The sequence below is a fragment of the Nannospalax galili genome, unplaced genomic scaffold, assembly GCF_000622305.1.
Source record: "Nannospalax galili isolate Female #2095 unplaced genomic scaffold, S.galili_v1.0 scaffold107, whole genome shotgun sequence".
NCBI classification, from domain to species: domain Eukaryota; kingdom Metazoa; phylum Chordata; class Mammalia; order Rodentia; family Spalacidae; genus Nannospalax; species Nannospalax galili.
In genome coordinates this window covers 1925212-1943357 of record NW_008358490.1, presented here as the reverse complement: position 1 = coordinate 1943357, position 18146 = coordinate 1925212, and the positions used below count along the sequence as shown (strand labels likewise).

Genomic DNA, 18146 nt, shown 5'->3' with positions numbered 1-18146 from the left:
GGCTATCTTTTCAAAGAACCAGCTCTTGGAATTGTTGATTCTTTGTATTGTTTTCTTTGTTTCAATTTCATTAATTTCTGCCGTGATTTTTGTTATTTTATGTGTCTGAGTGTATTGCCTGCATGTATGTGGGTGCACCGGTGTTGTGTAGTGCCACGAAGGTCAGAAGAGGGCTTCGGATTCCCCTGGAACTGGAGTTAACGATGGTTCGGAGCCACCATGTGGGTGCTGGGACTCAAACCCAGGTCCTCTACAAGAGCAGTCAGTGCTCTTAACCGCTAAGGCAGCTCTCTAGGCCCCCATATAGGATTTTTTTTTAAAGTACTAAATAATGTGATTTTAAAAATAAATAAGCAGGCATGGTGGCACACACCTTTAATCCCAGCACTTGGGAGGCAGAGGCAGGTGGATCTCTGTGAGTTTAAGGCCAGCCTGGTCTACACAGTGAGTTCCAGGACAGCTGGGGCCACAGGGAGACCCTGTCTCAAAAAGACCAAAAACAAAAAAATAAAATAAAATAAAATAAAATATAATATAATAAAATAAAATAAGGAAGGAAGGAAGGAAGGAAGGAAGGCAGGCAGGCACCTGGGCGTGGTGGCGCACGCCTTTAGTCCCAGCACTTGGGAGGCTAAGGCAGGCGGATCTCTGAGTTCAAGGCCAGCCTGGTCTACATAGTGAGTTCAGTTCAGCTGGGACTACAGGGAGACCCTGTCTCACAAAGACAGAAAAAAATAAATAAATTAAATAAATAAATAAATAAATAAGCAAGCCGGGCATGGTAGCATGCACCTTTAATCCCAGCACTCTGGAGGTAGAGGCAGGCAGAGCTCTGGGAGTTCAAGGCCAGCCTGGTCTACATAGTGAATTCTAGGCCAGTTGAGGCTACAGAGAAACCCTGCCTCAAAAAAGTTTCTAGGCTGTGTATGATGGCACACACCTCTAATCCCAACACTTGAAAGGCAGAGCCAGGTGGATCTTTGTGAGTTAAGATTCCATCCTGGTCTATAGAGTTCCAGGCTAGCCAGGGCTATATATTGAAACTTTTCTCAAAAATTAAAACAACAAAAAATAATAAAAACCCCTAAAAGTTTCTAAAAATAATGGCCTAAATTTTAGTTCCCTCTAAAAGAAGAGAAACTGATAACATCATAAAACGCCTTTACTGACAGCTACAGTTAAGTTTCAAACTACCAAACCAACGCACCTATTTATATCATACTGACACAAGAAAAAAATGACTACACAATGTTTTACCATTACTGATAACTTTAGTCAAAAGACTTCAATTTGAGGGGCTGGAAAGATGGCTCAGCAGTTAAGAGCCCTTGTTGCTCTTGCAGAGGAGCCGGGTTCGAATCCCAACACCCACACGGTGGTTAACAACCATCCTAATTCCAGTTCCAGGGGATCTGACGCCTTCTTCTGACCTCCGAAGGCACTGCACAACATGGGTATACTTATATACATGCAGGCAAAACACTCATACGCATAAAATAAAAATAAAATTTTAGCCAGGTGTGGTAGTGCACGCCTTTAATCCCAGCATTTGGGAGGCAGAGGCCAGCCTGGTCTACATAGTGAGTTCCAGGCCAGCTGGGACTACTGGGAGACCCTGTCTCAAAAAGAGCAAAATAAAATAAATAAAATAAAATATAAAATAAAATAAAATTTTAAAAGACTCCAATTTGAGAAACTCAAGACATTCTGGGAGGATGATTTATTATCACCACCTGATTTTGTAAAGATCATTAACCTACCAATTAAAAACATTTAGTCACAACCTCACAAGTGTCCTGACAAAAAGATTTCAAAGGCCTCCAAAGCCATGGCTGATCCCATGAACAACTACTCATCCTGGGTTTTGATCCTGGTCATGATACTTTCTCCAGTCATTTCTTTAACACAGAAACCACTAACAGAAGACTACTGCAAACTCTCTTGTTTTGTTAAATTTTGAGACAGCGTCTCATTATGGAGCCCCAGTTGGTCTGGCCTGGAATTTGCTATATAGGCCAGGCTGGCCTTGAATTCAGGCTGTCTCTGCCTCCCAAGTATAGGGATTAAAAGTAGGAGCTACCATGCCTGGCTAAAAATGAAGCTTTAAGCAAGAATATAAATCAAAACAAAGACTAAAAACCAAAATGAGCTGTCTTCTGTATCTGTCAAAGATAACTAGCTCAAGATGTGAAATTCAAAAAAGAGCTGTTATTTAAAAGGCTCGAAATCATGTTTCCCTATAAATCAATACAAAGGATCTCATGAAATTAAAGCTTTCAGGCCTTAAAAATCCAGCAATTACTTTATACAGAAAAATAACAGTCATAATTTTCTGAAGGCACAGATGAAACCCACAGAGGTTCACCGTGGTCTTGGCTTTGCTGGGTCCCATCTGGGTGGGTCTCTAAGCCACATAACATCTTACTTGCTTTCAGCATCTTCCAAAAGACCTAAAGATTTCTTTTTCTTTTCCTTTTAGGTGTAGGGGACTGAATGTAGGACCTTGTACTTGGTATAAGCACACTCTCTGCCAGTGGCCTCAGTCCCCAAGCAACCATTTAAGATTAGGCTACTTCTAGGTGCCCGAAGTAAAAATTAACGGTAGGGCTTGTTTTTCAAATGATCTTTTACTGATTTTACTCAATGTGCTTTCTTGCCTTTCATTTTTTGCTTTTTATTTTAAAAACTTTACTGAGTTAAAACTGACATGCAATAAATAAACCTTCTTCCCTCACTTTCGCTCATTATATACCCTAGGATGGCCTCAACTCAAGACCTTCCTGCCTCAGTCTCCCAAGTGCTAAGATCATAGGCATGAGCCACTGAAAATTGCACACATTTAAAGTACAATCTGAGGGGCTGGAGAGATGGCTCAGCTGTTAAGAACACTGACTCTTCTTGCAGAAGACCCACATGGAAGCTACCAACTGTCCATAACTCCAGTTCCAGGGGATCCGACAGCTGCTTCTGGCTTCCGCGAGCATTGCACGACATGGGTGCACTAACCTACATGCAGGCAATACACGCATACACATAAAATAAAAATAATAAAATATATAAAAAATAAAGTACAATCTGAAAAGTTTAACAATCTGTATTTTTGAAAAGATTTATATACACACATAAAATAGTCAACATAACCAAGACGGTGGATGCATTCAGAATCAGGTCTCCGTGCCCTGTGGAGTCGCTCTCATTCCTCCTCCCCCTCCTCATCCCCACACAAGCACATGCCAATCTACTTTCTGTAATTATAGCTTAGCTCCGATTTTTCTGAGACTTATTCATGTTGTTCATGTAGTAATAGTTTGGTCATTTGTATTGTATAAACTGGTTTTTCATAACCCTTTAACAAAGTTTTAAAATTCTAATAAAAAGGTCTTTAGATGATTGTTTCTTTTAAAAGCTTGCTCAACAATGATTTTATATAGATGTATAGCTTGCTGACATTTTGGAATCATGTGAATAATTTTGTTACACTAAAGCCAAAAGTTGAATGATTTTTGTTGTTTCATTGTTCACCAGTTTTTGTTGTTTGTTTGAGACAGTAGTCTCACTCTGCAGTCCTGGCTGGCTTTGAACTGGCTTGTAGGCCAGACTGGCTTATAATTCATAGAGGTCTGCCTGCCTCCACCTCCCAAGTGCTGGCATTAAAGATGTCCAACATGCCTACACAATTGAATGTTCTTATATATCCCTAACATGGTTTTGGCTTTGTTTCATACTATGCTAAATACAAATAATCTATAACCAACAGAACATATTTGTCACATAAAAACATACTTAACCATATTTACATTGTTTTTAATACATAACTTTTATTATGATACAATTATATACGGTTATTTTTAATTTTTCTTAAGATTTATTTTTATATATATGTATATGTGTGCCTATGAGTATATGTCACAAGCATGCAGGTGCCTGTGGACCCCAGAAGAGGATATAAGATCCCCTGAACTGGAGTTACAGGTGGTTGTAAGCTGTCTGACATGGGGGCTAGGAACTGAACTCGGGTCCTCTAGAAGAGCAACAAGTGCTCTAAGCACTAAACCATCTGTCTTTTATTTAAAAATCTGAAAAGAAACTGACAATTTTCTCTTAAGATGGCAAATTTCTATCTGTCTGGATTGAATACAGGCTGAGGTAGAGTTCTGGTCAACAGGTACAAGGCCCTGGGTTTCATTCTAAAGGCACCAAATGGGTATAGAGTGTGATAAAAGACAAGAAAAAAGAATTATTACCTGTTTTCCTAATTTCCTAACAGTAAACCAGTGTTCTTTATAATTGCATATAAATGATCTTTCATTTCTAGAAAAGAAAAAATAGTACTGTTAAGTAGGACTATTATGAGTTCATTTATTTTGTATACTAGCAAGTATTATACAGAATTTGCTATCATTTAGATATATTTACATTTAAGTATTGATTTAAAAAAAAAAAATCACACAACTGTATGCACTTTTCCATAGCAGCTAGTCATGCCTGAAAGTTCTCATACCACGGAAGGCCAGCTGTGCCACCACTGACACTACTCGGAGGGCAGCTGCTCAAGGGCACCAAAAAGAAAGAGGGACAGGCACCCAAGGGAATCAAATGCAACATCAAAGCAAAGATATTTATAATGTGTTTTCCCTTATTCACAAATGATGGCTTTTTAAAAAAATTTTTTATTATTTTTATTTTATGTGTACAAGTGTATTGCCTGCATGTATGTGAGTTGCACCCATGTCGTGCAATGCCACGGAGGTCAGAAGAGGGCTTCGGATTCCCCTGGAACTGGAGTTAAGGACGTTTCGTAGTCGCCATGTGGATGCTGGGAATCGAACCCAGGTCCTCTGCAAAAGCAGTCAGTGCTCTTAACCGCTGAGCTATCTCTCCAGCCCCAGAAATGATAGCTTAAAAAAAAATCTAATTTAGAAAAAAAAAAAAATCTAATTTAGGCCGGGTGTGGTGGTACACGCCTTTAGTCCTAGCATTTGGGAGGCAGAGGTAGGCAGATCTCTATGAGTCTGAGGCCAGCCTGGTCTACCTAGTGAGTTCCAGGACAATTGGGGCTACAGGGAGATCCTATCTCAAAAAAGACACCCCTCCCCGCCAAAAAAATCTAATTTAGATAAATAAATACAGGAAAAAAATCTTACATCGGCTCAATCCCAAGCCTCTGGTACTCTGGACTGTTGAAGAGGATTAGTTCTAAACCCCAAACTTTCAAGGCATTGCTTATAACCTGTTCAAAGAAAAAACAGCAACTTTTATGAGCTAAACCATTCAAATTCAAATTTTAGTAGTACAGTCACATTAATTGTGTAAGCAATTTGCACTTCATATACAAATTCTGAAGATATGTTTTTTTAAAAATCCTGTCTCCATGGATACATCACTAAACCTATAAATAATGTACATGAGGTAGCCCCAGCTAGCTTGGATCTCACAGAGACCAGCCCTACCTCTGGCTTTTGAGTGCTAGGATTAAAGGCATGCACTACTATACCCAGCACATGTATATTTTAAAAGAGTACTTTTCACATTAGGTTTCTGAGAGATTTCAGAAACCACATAATTCAGAGATGATGCTGTGTCAAGTACTCAGATGTATATTCCATCCTGTGGGTGCTTTTCCTAAAACCACTGCACTCCACGCACTACCTGCAATGTCAGTGAACAGAGGCCTAGCTCCCTGGGGATTTACAAAGAAGGTTTGGGGGCTGGAGAGATAGCTCAGCGATCAAAAGCACACACTGCTCTTGCAGAGGACCCAAGTCCAGTCTTCAGAACCCATATTGGGCAGCTCACAGCTGTCTGTAACTCCAGGTTCAGGGGATCCCTCCACTGGCCTTCATAGGCACTCATTTGCATAGACACACATAATTAATAATAAAATAAAATCTTATGCATGTAAGGAAGGGGCAAATGTGAGCTGGTATCAAGCAAAGTGCCACACAAAAAGGAGATGGCAAAAGCTGGGCTAACTCTGACCTGTGTTCTCAGTTCAGTTATAAGGCCCTCATGGTGATAGAGAAGCATTGGGTGAAAATGCTGGTGAATGAGAAAGTCTAGGAGGGTAGTGCAGAAAGAATGGAAATAGAGATGCTTGCAGAAATAGATCAGAGAGAGAGATTCTGAATGAGCTTGGATAACCCTCACAGCATTAGAATAAAAGATCCATAGATAAAAGAGCCCCACAAGTGCATATATTTCAGGACTACAAAACAGGACTGCCAAGAGATTAAGGCTAGGTAGACTACAAAGTGAGGCTGTCTCAACAAAACAAAACTAAAAGCACACATATAAATAAATGGGCACAGGCTAGGGATTTTCTAAACTGTGGTAGAAAACTTGTCTCGTGACAGACCTTATATTTCATCCCCAGATGAAATAACCACAGAATTAAAAAGGAGTCGAAGGCTTTGGTGTGGCTCAGTGGTAGAATTCGAGTCCATCACACTTGGGGTCAATCCCAACACCACCTTTCAAAGACTATAAATTATAAAATAGACCAATCTTTTAGGTTGATTTAAGCAGAATGCTATAAGACACTGCAACTTCTCAAATTTACCAGAGATAATAAGTTTGAAGCATTGTAGTTTATTAGAATTAAAGTTATTGGCATCTACATATAAATTAAAATATCTCTTTTAGGAAGTAATTAAAAAAATTTTTTTTATGTGTATGAGTGTTTTGCCTGCATGTATGCACACCATGTGTGCGTAATGCCCACAAAGGCTAGAAGAAGGTGCTGGATCCTCTGGAACTGGAGTCACAGATGGTTGTTAGCTATCATGTGGGTGCTAGGAATCAAACCTAGGTCCCCTGGAAGAACAGAAAGTGTCCCCAACTGCTGAGCCATCTCTCCAGCCCCAGGAAGTAACTTTTTAAGTCCTATTCTAAACTAGGCATAGTGGTACACACCTATAATCCTAGCACTTTGGAGGCAGAGGTAAGAAGATGATCACAAGTCCAAGGCCAGCATGGTCTACATAGTGAGTTTCAGGCTGGCCAAGACTACACAGTGAAGACCCCATTTCAACCATCCATCCATCCATCCATCCATCCATGCATCCATCCATCCATCCATCCATCCCCTCCCTCCTCTATTCTAAAATGAAGAGTCTACTATCCTAATATTCATCTATACAAAACCTAGTATTCTGGTGAGAGTACAGTCTTAACCTCTGTAGACACAATCTACAGAAGGACTCCTCAAAGTTTCTTCTCTACATAAAAAGCTGTGAAAAGATATGTCACATCAACCATAAAGTGAGTTTAAGCACAAGTGCCTGGGACATGAGAAAGCACTGTGAACACACTTCTGACTACTTACTTGAATAGAGAAAAAGCCACTGTCATCCATATTTCCAGAAGGCTGCTGTTCATTTTGATGGGTAGTAAGTAGCAGGAGGGAAGGGAGGAGAAAAGGGTAAAAACATTCATTAGAGTGCACAATTAAAAGAACATGCTGTACATTCCCACCTACAAAGTCAAGGGCAGAGCTGTAAAGAACAAGTCAGATTCCTATGGGAAGAATGGCTCAGCATCTTCAGAGATCCCGCATTTCAAGACGAGTGAGTTTGCAGTCATACCTGCAGAAATGTGCGGTAGTCTTCGCTAGTCACTCCTCCTTCTGCCATCCGCATTCTTTCCTCCTCATCTAGCTGGTGTGCAATGGAAGATAATTCCACAGGGCTGAAATACTCTCCTTGCAAGAGATTGTTCAGGCAATGCTGAGCACAAAGTGAGCCTTCTTGCTAGTGTTTCCAAAAGAATAAATTAAATGCAACTTATTAAGCAGATCTGTATAGCGTCTTCAGACAATGTAATCATTAATTTTCTCATAATGTCAAAACAAATCTTTTAAGCCTTAGGCAAACCTGATTTCACAGGTACATGTGTTTTCATTTGTCAATGTTTATTTTATAGTTATTTAGCTATATGGTCAGAAACTAAGAATGATTTACAGTACAACTTCACCTATCAAATTTACCAAATCTTATAAGACTAACATTTAACCTTTATAAAATTATTATTATTTTTTTGGTCTTTTTGAGACAGGGTCTCCCTGTAGCCCCAGCTGTCCTGGAACTCACTATGGAGACCAGGCTGGCCTTGAACTCACAAAGAGCGGCCTGCCTCTGCCTCCCAAGTGCTGGGATTAAAGGCGTGCGCCACCATGCCTGGTCAACCTTTGTAATTTTTTTTAGTACCCAAAATAAATTTATCTTTGGATATCCATGGCAAATTAGTATTGCAGAAAAAGGGTGTTAATACCTAGAATATTTATTTTTTCTAACAAGATAATCACTATTTGATCTTAAAAGCCAGTCCCTGGAATTTCAATTTTCAAGAACTGGTACGGGACAAGTGGGAACAACTCTGTCTCATGTAAAGACTCACAGCTCTGGAGCTGAGGTTCTCTTCAGTGAACTTTGCAGACTATCAGATCACGTAGTGTGCAGTGAAAACTGTCTCAAAATGATGACAGCCAGGGCGGGGGTGGGGGAGAGTAGGCCAGGAAGAGGAGCTGTACCCAAGTTCAGCAACCCCATGGGACCATTGGCTCCTTCTCCTCATGGGGGGGTGAGTACAACTTCCCATGGGCCTGGGGGCTTCTGGTGCTAGTCAGCTGGCTTTCACTTCAACTGGCACTCTCACTCCAAATCCAGACTGCCTGGCACTGAACAGCTTGCCTGTCATTCTCCTGGTCCCAACGGTATCCTTTTCCCCAGCTGGAGGGAAAGGAGGGAGACTCATGGATAGCTGAGACTGCTCCCCGTGAACACAGACCTGAGGTCTGCCTCTCTGGGAGGCAAGGGCAGACAGAAGATCACCTCCTTCTGCTAACCTTGGCTCTCTAAATTCTCTCTCCCCAATAAAGGTCTCTACAACTCAATCTGCCTGACATCATGTCACATGCTCTGAGCTATGTACATGGCATATGGTGGCCCCAAGAGCACTACCTTGCAAGACATATTTTTCCCCCGATGAATCAATGTTCTAGGAACAAAATGTCATTGCCAAAGTAGGTACAGGGTGCATGTACGCGTCACAGAATAGAAAGGCAGTGTACAGACAGCTTGAGTTTGAGACAGGGCTACAACAAGTTTATCTTCATAGTTTACCAAGGAAATGTTGCCCAGGCTGGATTGAAGGTAGGGGTAATTATCCCTCAAGTCACAGCCACATGGTGACAGAACTCTTTGTCTCTCTTTTTCCATCTACTACACATCTACTGGTAGAATCAACTGTGAAGAAGACACAGTGCTGTTTTGCTGATAGCCTACTGAAAAAAAGGAAAGGGAACATTTCACAAGAGGACAGTCAAGTGGTTAAAAATACACAAAAAGGTGCTCAGCATCATTAGGTCCCAGGGAAATGTCTATCAAAACCAAAATGTGAGGCCAGCAAGATGGCTCAGCAGGTAAGGGCTCTTGCTGTGCAAATCTGGCAACCTAAATTTGATCTCCAGATATTACTGTAGATGAAATCTGACTCCCAAGGGCTGTCCCCTAACCTCCACATATGCACCTTGGTACATGCACGCACACACACACACACACACACACACACACACACACAACTTTAAAGTGTTTGTGAAAAAAGAAAAAAACCCACACTGCATTACTACTGCACAGGCTCCAGAATGGCTACAATGGTGGGAGGTTTAGAGTTACAAGAATTGTTACATGGTACACAGTATAAATTAGTAAAACTTTTCAGAGTATCCACCAAAACCGCATACTCATATCCTATGATTAGTAGTCCACTGCTTGGGTACATACCACAAACATGTTTATCAAGGACATGTATGGAGGTGTTCATAAAAGCACAATTTTTAATGGTTCCCAAACTGCAAAGCACCCAAACAGAATTGTATTTACAAAAGAATACTATATAAGAATGAAAATGAAAGGCTGGAGAGATGGTTTAGCAGTTGAGCACTGGCTGTTCTTGCAGGACCCTGGTTTTGTTCCTAGTACCCACAGGGTGGCTTTCAACTGTTCATAACTCCAGTTCCAGATCTGACACCCTCTTCTGACCGCTGAAGCATTGCATGACATGAGTTCATTTACATGCATGCAGACCATATACTCATACACATAAAATAAAATAAAAAATAATGAAAATAAACTTTTTTTGAGACAGGGTCTCCCTGTAACCCAAGTCAGCCTGGAACTCACTATGTAGACCAGGCTGGCCTTGAACTCAAAGAGATCCACCTCCCTCTGCTGGGCCACCATGCCCAGATAATAAAATGTTTCTAAAAACAAAAAGAATGAAAATAAAGCTGGGTATAGTGGCACACACCTTTAATCCCAGCACTCAGGAGGCAAGAATCAGGTGGATCTCTGTAAATCAGAGGCCAGCCAGGGCTACACAGTAAGAACCTGTCTCAAAAAAAAAAAAAAGAAAGAATGAAAGAACAAACAGAAGAAAATTAACTATATATGCAACAATATGGATTAATCTCTCAAATACTACAAAAAAACCCCACAAAACATACTCAAAAGAATTTACAGCAGGGCTGAGGTAGGGTGTAGTTCAGTGGTAGAGTACTTATCTACCATGTGTAAGGCCCTGGATTTGATCCTTACCACCACCACCACAACAACAAAATAAGGGGGTGTATGTACGTACACAACTGAAACAAGCCAGGTAGCTGTAGCTTACAACGTAAAGGTGCTTGTGGTACAGGCCTAGTATCCCGAGTTCAGTTCCCAGAAGCCACATAAAGGTGGAGAGAATCAACTCCACAAACTTGTCCTCTGACCTCCACACATATACAGAGATATGTGCTCACCCACACAGATCAACAGAGACAATAATAAATGAAATTTAAAGTATATGCTGTGATTTCCTTAGAAAGGCTTAAAAATAAGCAAAAATGTGCGGGTATGGTGGTGCACGCCTTTAATCCCAGCACTTGGGAGGCAGAGGCAGGAGGATCTCTGTGAGTTCAAGGCCAGCCTGGTCTCCATAGTGAGTTCCAGGACAGCTGGGGCTACAGGGAGACCCTGTCTCAAAAAGACCAAAAAAAAAAAAAAAGCAAAAACTAATCTATGATGTTAGAATTTCCTTGGTAAAAGAAGTAGCTCCTGAAAGGAGAAAGGAAGGCTTAGAGGATGCAGGAAATGTCTATGGCCCAATTAGGGGCTGCGTGTTCACCTGCTATATACTCTTATCCTCATCATTTGTGTGTTCTTACACATTATACTCAAGAGGGGCTGGAGAGATGGCTCAATGGTTAAAGCGCTGGGTGCTCTTTCAGGGGGACCAGGTTCAGTTCTCAGCACTCACATGGCAGCTATAACTCTAATTCCAGGGGATCTGATGCCTTCTTCCTGCCTCTGCAGGCATTGTACACACATGGTACACATACATACAATGCAGGCAAACACTCATGCACATGAAATAAAAGTAAGTCTTTTAAATAAAAAAATTAAGACAAGAAAAGCTTGCTAAGGCACAGCTACCACATACACGAAGACCTACCTACCACGGTAACCAGATACTGGATTGAGGAACAACTGAATCAAAATCTTCTGTCCTGTTGTTAGGCTACATGCTTCAGTTTGAGGTTTATAAACACTAAAAGTATGTACTTAATATACAGAAATAGTGACAGTCAAAAATCTGGTGAAACATTCTTGCTATAGAAAAATAAGGTTTTGTTTTGAGACAAATTCTCATGTAGCTCAGGCTGTTCTCATGCACTGCACAGAGGAAGGTAACTTTTCAACTCTGGTGATTCTCTTACCTCCACACCCCAGGGCTGACATTACAAGCCTGTGCCCTACCACACCCAGTTTATTTGGTATTGAGGATCAAACCCAGGCCTTTCTGCAGGCAAGGCAAGCACTCTGCCAGCTGAGCTACATTCCCAGCTCCTAAAAAAATTAGCTTTTACTATGAAAAATAAGCACTTAAAATCAAATCTTGTTCAAGCAAAACTATATTGCCAAAGGAAATATAAAGTTCTGTGCTTCTAATATTAACAGAGGGGAAGAACAAACTGTTCAACTTAATTTAAAAAAAAATCACATTGTCACATGACTGATCAAATTTTAGCTAGACCTAAAGAAGTTTAATGACTCCATCTCACATTATGCATTTTCCTGTCTTATTGTTGCCCCAAATTATCCTGTTACATCTTTCTAATCAAGATTTCACTCAAGTTGGGAGCCAGCAAGATGGTTTAACAGGTAAGGCACTTGCCTCAAATATGTAGATCTGAGTTCAATCCCCAGGACCCACAAACAGAGAACCAATTCCTGCAAAGTTGTCCTCTGACCTCCACAAACATGCCATGGCACACACATACACATATATATAAGCAATAAATAAATATAATAAAAAATTAATTTTATGTGTATGAATGTTTTGCCTACACGTATGTTAGTGTACCATGTGCATGCAGTGCCCAGAGCTCAGAAGAGGGCTTCAGATCCTGTGAAACTGGAGTTATAGATGGCTGTGAGCTGCCATGTGGGTGCTGGGAACCAAACCCGGGTCCTCTGCAAGAGTAGCCAGTGCTGTTAACCGCTAATCCATCTCTCCAGCTCCCAATAAAATTTTTTTTTTAAAGATTTCATGAGCTGGAGAGATGGCTCAGTGGCTAAGAGCTCTTGCAGAGGATCCAGTTCAATTCCCAGCACCCACATGGCAGCTAAGGACGGCCTGTAACTACAGCTCCAGAGGAATCTGACACCCTCTTCTGACTTCCACAGGCACTGCATGACACAGGTATACTTACATACATGCAAGCAATATACTCATACACATAAATATAAAAATAATAAATAAAACAAAAAAATTTCACCCAGGGGCTGGAGAGATGGTTCAGCAGTTAACACTGGTTGTTCTTGCAGAAGACTTGGGTTCGAATCCCAGCACCCACATGGCAGCTAACAACTGTCCCTAACTCCAGTCCCAGGGGATCTGACAGCCTCTTCTGACCTCCGAGAGCTCTGCACAACATGGGATACAGGTGCACTTACCCACATGCAGTCAATACACACATATACATAAAATAAAAATAATAAATAAGATAAAAATTAAAAAGTTAAAAAAATTTCACCCAACTGGAAGAGAAACTCACTTTGGGTTTCTACAGGTTTGGATCCAGAGTTTACTGTGCTGGGCGCAGAGGATGAACATACTGCTCTTCCACTTCTACCAAGATATTTTATAAAACCACAATGTAACCAAATCACTGCCTGTATTCAGGCCCAACCTGAAACTACTTCAAATCCCTGGAGACACTATTAACGCCAACAGAAATCAGGTACAACCCCATCATTCAATCTTCTTGGTTGGATAAGACTATGGCTTAGAGCTACAGTGATCTCTCAAATCTCAGCCACAATTTGAGAAGTCTTCTTGTTTCTATCTCTTTAATGTAGAGTACTCCTGTCCCTTGGCTTGTGTTTTGGGATGGAGATCAGAACCTTGCCCAGACTAAGCATGCGCTCTGCTGAGGACACTCCTAACACTCTTCTAGCACTTCACAAGGAGTTTAGCAAACACAAGGCTCGGTGTAATGCAGCTGCTACTGCTTCTGTAACATGGACTGCCAGGCAGCACCTAAGCAAAGGTAACTTTGAGTAGCTGCTTTATATCCTTACACTACAGAGGCAATAACCTACCCAGCAAGTGGCAGAGCTGGAATGCAAACCCAGGCAGAGGTTAAGTCTGTGCTACTATCATTTCCTCAAATCAATTCTTTGGAAATTTGGCTTTTCTAAAAGCACCACATAAGATGGCTAAGAGCCATCAATCACAGAAGCATACTAGATGTCGACAAAGTCAACCCTCAGCATCTTTTCAATCTTTTTGTGGTTAGCATTCCTAGTTCACATCACACTAAAAGTACTGATACACTCCACGCATGGTGGCACACACCTTTAATACCAGCAGTCAGGAAGTAGGAATAGGTGAATCCTGTGAGTTCAAAGCCAGTTTGGTCTACCTAGCAAGTTCCAGGCCAGCCAGGGATACATGGTGAGACCCTGTCTCCCATAACAACAACAAAAATTACAGAAGAGTTGTGTACTTTAAACAAAGAGAGCCACATACATCTTAGATGCTCCCCCACTCCCTCAACATACACAGGGTCTTACCTAGGCCTGGAATTTGGTTGAACCTCCTGCCTCAGCCTCCTGAGTAGCTGAGATTATTAAATACAGGCATATACCAGTACTTCAAACTGGAGGTCTATCAGTGGACGACTGTTTTCATATTTTAACAGTAATAAATACTCAAAATGTTAAGTGTAAAATTAATTCCAAGAGGAAGTGGCTGCAATGTCTTCTCTAGGTCGATATCCATATCTGCGTGACATTTTCAGAATCACCCTGATTCTCTGGATCTTTAGTTAAATGTACACTGTGAAAGGGAGGGAAATTGAGTTCTTCGGAAAGGAGCATTTTATGCTCAAACATTCCCAGAATGTCCTCTTATAGGAATAATAATTTATATTCACAGATACATTCTCTTGAAATGTGCTACACTTTATTAAGTGTTCATTGACTAAGGTTATATAAATTGATGCTAAAGATAAATATACTACTCAGGGCTGGAGAGATACCTCAGGTGGTGAAGAGCTCACCTTATAAGCATGAGGCCCTGAGTTCAATCTGCAGAACCCACATGAAAAAGCCTAGCATAATGATGCACACTTGTAATGATAGGGCACACAGCAAGGGTGTCCGCTGGCTTTCATATGTCTATGTACACAAGTGCATTCCCTCCATATGAACATGCACACACATACACACAAAAGGTAAATGTACTTCTCAATATTTATAAGTATATACACATGCTGATTACTGATTTTTTAGGTAAGGAGGTTTTGTTTTGTGTGTTATGTGTTCTGTGTATATATGTGTATGCATGTTGCTCTCAACGTTATTTTTTGAGACAATCTTTCACTGAGCTCAGGGCTCACCAATTCAGCCAGACTGCCTGGGATTCACCTGTCTCCATTCCCCTTCTCAAGTGCTGGGGGATGCCTGGCTTTATGTGAGTGCTGGGGATCTGAACTCAGGTCCTCATGCTTACACAGCAAGTGTTTTACTGACTGTGCCATCTCCTCAGCCCTAGTAAGTACCTTTGTATTGTTAGCATCCTTCTTTGGATATAATGATTCAGTAGCTACCTTCACTGAAACAGGCCCAAAAGAGGAACAATCAGTATGTTAAGAATGCATTGTTTTGGGGCTTTTTTTTTTTTCTCCTTAAAGCTTTTACTTTGATACATCAGGGAAAAACCTTACAGGTTCACATGGAAAAAAGAGACATGATCACAGGGAAGCTAACCTAATCAGCAAACATTGATGCCTGCTAATGTTGAAATGAAGTTCTGGGAGTCTGACATGCTACAGGGCTGAAAGGAACAGATTAGTAGTATTTTCCTTCTTCCTCACCCTCTCCTTCAACAGAATCCATAGCAACCTCCTCATAAAAAATTGCTACATAAGTTGTGTGTTGGTGGTGGATGCTTTTAATTTCAGCACTCAGGAGGCAAAGGCAAGTGGATCTCTGTGAGTTCCAGGTCTATATAGTGAGTTCCAGGCCAGCTGGGGCTATGGGGAGACCCTGTCTCAAAAAGACCAAAAATAAAAAAATAAAAAAAATAAAATAAAAAAAAGAATGCATTGTGTAAGTGCCTGTGAGATAGTTCAGCGGTTATGGTAAAGGTGATTGCTGTGCAAGCCTGATAACTTGAGTTCATTCCTTGCAAGCTATACAAAGGTGGATGGAGAGAAGTGACTTAAAGTTGCCCTCTGACCTCCCCACACACACCATGACATGTGCACCCAATTACACAAAATAGTAATGATTTGGGGCTGGAGAGATGGCTCAGCGGTTAAGAACACTGGTTGTTCTTACAGAAGAGCAGGTTCGAATCCCAGCACCCTCATAGCAGCTAACAACTGTCCCTAACTCCAGTCCCAGGGGATCCAACAGCCTCTTCTGACCTCTGCAGACATTGTACGACACAGGTGCACTTACCTACATGCAGGCAATAAACGAATACACATAAAATAAAAATAATAAAATATATATATTTTTTAAAAATAGTAATGATTTAAAAAAGAAATGCATTGTGGCCGGGCGTGGTAGTGCATGGCTTTAATCCCAGTACTTGGGATGCAGAGGCAGGTTGGATCTCTGTGAAATCAAGGCCTAGTCTACATAGTGAGTTCCAGTCCAGCTGGGGCTACAGAGAGACCCTGTCCCTTTCAAAGACCAGGTAAAACAAAAAAAACAAATGCATTGTACAAGTTTCATGAAACAGTGTACAGGGTGTTAAAAGTCTTCCATGTTTCATAAACTGGATGTGGTGGCACATGCCTTTAATCTCAGCATTCGGGAAACAGTGGCAGGCAGATCTCCGGGAGCTCGAGGCCAGTCTGGTCTCCACAGTGAATTCAGGCCAGCTGTGGCTACAGGGAGACCCTGTCTCAAAAAGACCAATAAATAAATAATAAATAAATAAATAATTTTTAATGTATTTTTTTTTAAGTGGCAGAGACAGGAGGATGGGGAAGATGGAGGGTCTGAAGCCAGCTTGGTCTACAAGAGACCTTCTCAAAACAAAACAAATCAAAACAAAACAAAACACCTCACTGGTTATAGCTGTCAAATGGGAAATGATTTTTGTCTGTTCCTTTTGAGTCAGGGTCTTCCTGTAGCCCCAGTTGGTATAGAAGTCTACATAGGCCAGGCTGACCTCACTCTCAGAAATCTGCCTGCCAAACTGGGATTAAAGGCAAGGGAGGGCCACCACTCCCAGCATAAACGCCCTCTTAAAAGCACTGCTTTTAACAATTTCTTCAGATTTAGATGTTACTTTTGTCTTTTATTTGTGGTGTGTGAACTCTTAAAATGCTTGAATAAATGCTCATTTGCAAGTACTCCACAGAACAAAACCCTTTACCCCTACTACACAATAGCCTCACTAGCAACCCTTACCAAACCTAAAAGTATTATGAAACAGGATATCCTCTGCCAAAGTTGTCTTGGGGAAGGTTTCACCCACACCCAAATGACTTGATAATTGTATGTGAGAAAAAGACCAGTTTCTCAAGATGCCACTATGTAGTCACTTAATGAAGGTGAGGAACAGGCTTCGCAGATCACAGCAAAATAGATGCCAATCTACCCTTAATACCTAAAAACAAAGCTGGCCTCCTGATCCGGAAAGATGCGAACAGCAAACCAGATCCAACATCCCCTAACAAAAACTCTTATGACGACTTCCCTGCTGCGACGCGCCCAGGGTTTCCTACTTCACTTCCTTAGCATCAGGCCCTCGGAAGGGAGAGCCACCGACCCTCTTGCAGAAGGACGTGGGGTAGACCTCCAAGATCGAAATGCATGGGACATTCCATTATGGAACTGAGTTAAGGAAAAGTGGATTCTGCCAGGGTGCATGCAGTCCGGGGGCGTGGGTGAGCTGGGAACAGTCCAAAAGGTGTGAAAAGGTGACCCGCCAGACGGGATCCTCTCAGAGAGGGAGACCCAGCAACCCGAAAGGTGTGGCAAAGAGAGGGGGTAGCGCGGAAGCTGCCCTAGGAGGTGAAGCCCCGGGGCACCCGCGCGCGGCCCTGGTTCCCTCCAGGTCCCCTCCTGGTCTTCTCCGGGGTCCCTCCCGGGCCAGACGCAGCGGGTGCACGGGGACGCTCCCGAGCCGAGCAGAGGGCGCGGCCGCTGTCCCTCGCCCCGCCGGATGGGGCGCTTGGGCCCCGGCCGACGCTCCTGAGGCGGCCCCGCCGCTCCCCACGCCCGCCGTCTAACCGCGGACCACTCCCCACCGAACGCCTACACTCACTTTCTCGTGGAAGATGGACTCCATGTTTATTTGTCCAGAGCCAACGGCCCCCCGCGCGGAGGAGCCCCCTCCAACAGCTCCGCCCCCGGCCCCACCCCTCCACCCAGCCCCGGGCCACGTGCCGCACGCCGACCAGTCATGTCCGCGGGCGCGTGTCACGTGGCACGCGGACCCGGCGATAGCGGGGGAGGGAGGGAGTGCGGGCCACGTGACTCGGCCGCCGGGGGTTCCCTCCCAGTGCGAGTTCCCCACCCCGTACTTGGTGCTGCTGCGCCGCCGCCTGCGGCGGGGAGGAACTTCCCCAACTTCGGATT

General features: G+C 42.4%; 1 protein-coding gene across 6 annotated transcripts in view; it reads right to left on the bottom strand.

Annotated features, from left to right (window-relative positions):
* Atxn3 (ataxin 3) overlaps window positions 1–17918 on the bottom strand; it is a 42725-nt gene extending 24807 nt beyond the window's left edge. For 5 of the 6 annotated variants that reach the window (XM_029557957.1, XM_029557958.1, XM_008821726.3 and 2 more), the window contains exons 1-5: window positions 17833–17918; window positions 7584–7748; window positions 7325–7369; window positions 5145–5230; window positions 4245–4311 (exon numbers count right to left, since the gene is read on the bottom strand). In XM_029557957.1, coding sequence (XP_029413817.1) covers window positions 4245–4311; window positions 5145–5230; window positions 7325–7369; window positions 7584–7748; window positions 17833–17856 — 387 coding nt within the window. In that variant the 5' untranslated portion in view covers window positions 17857–17918. The remainder of the gene's footprint in view (window positions 1–4244; window positions 4312–5144; window positions 5231–7324; window positions 7370–7583; window positions 7749–17832) is intronic. The other variant, XM_029557959.1, reaches the window with a different exon arrangement.
* Between the last annotated feature and the right edge of the window lie 228 nt (window positions 17919–18146).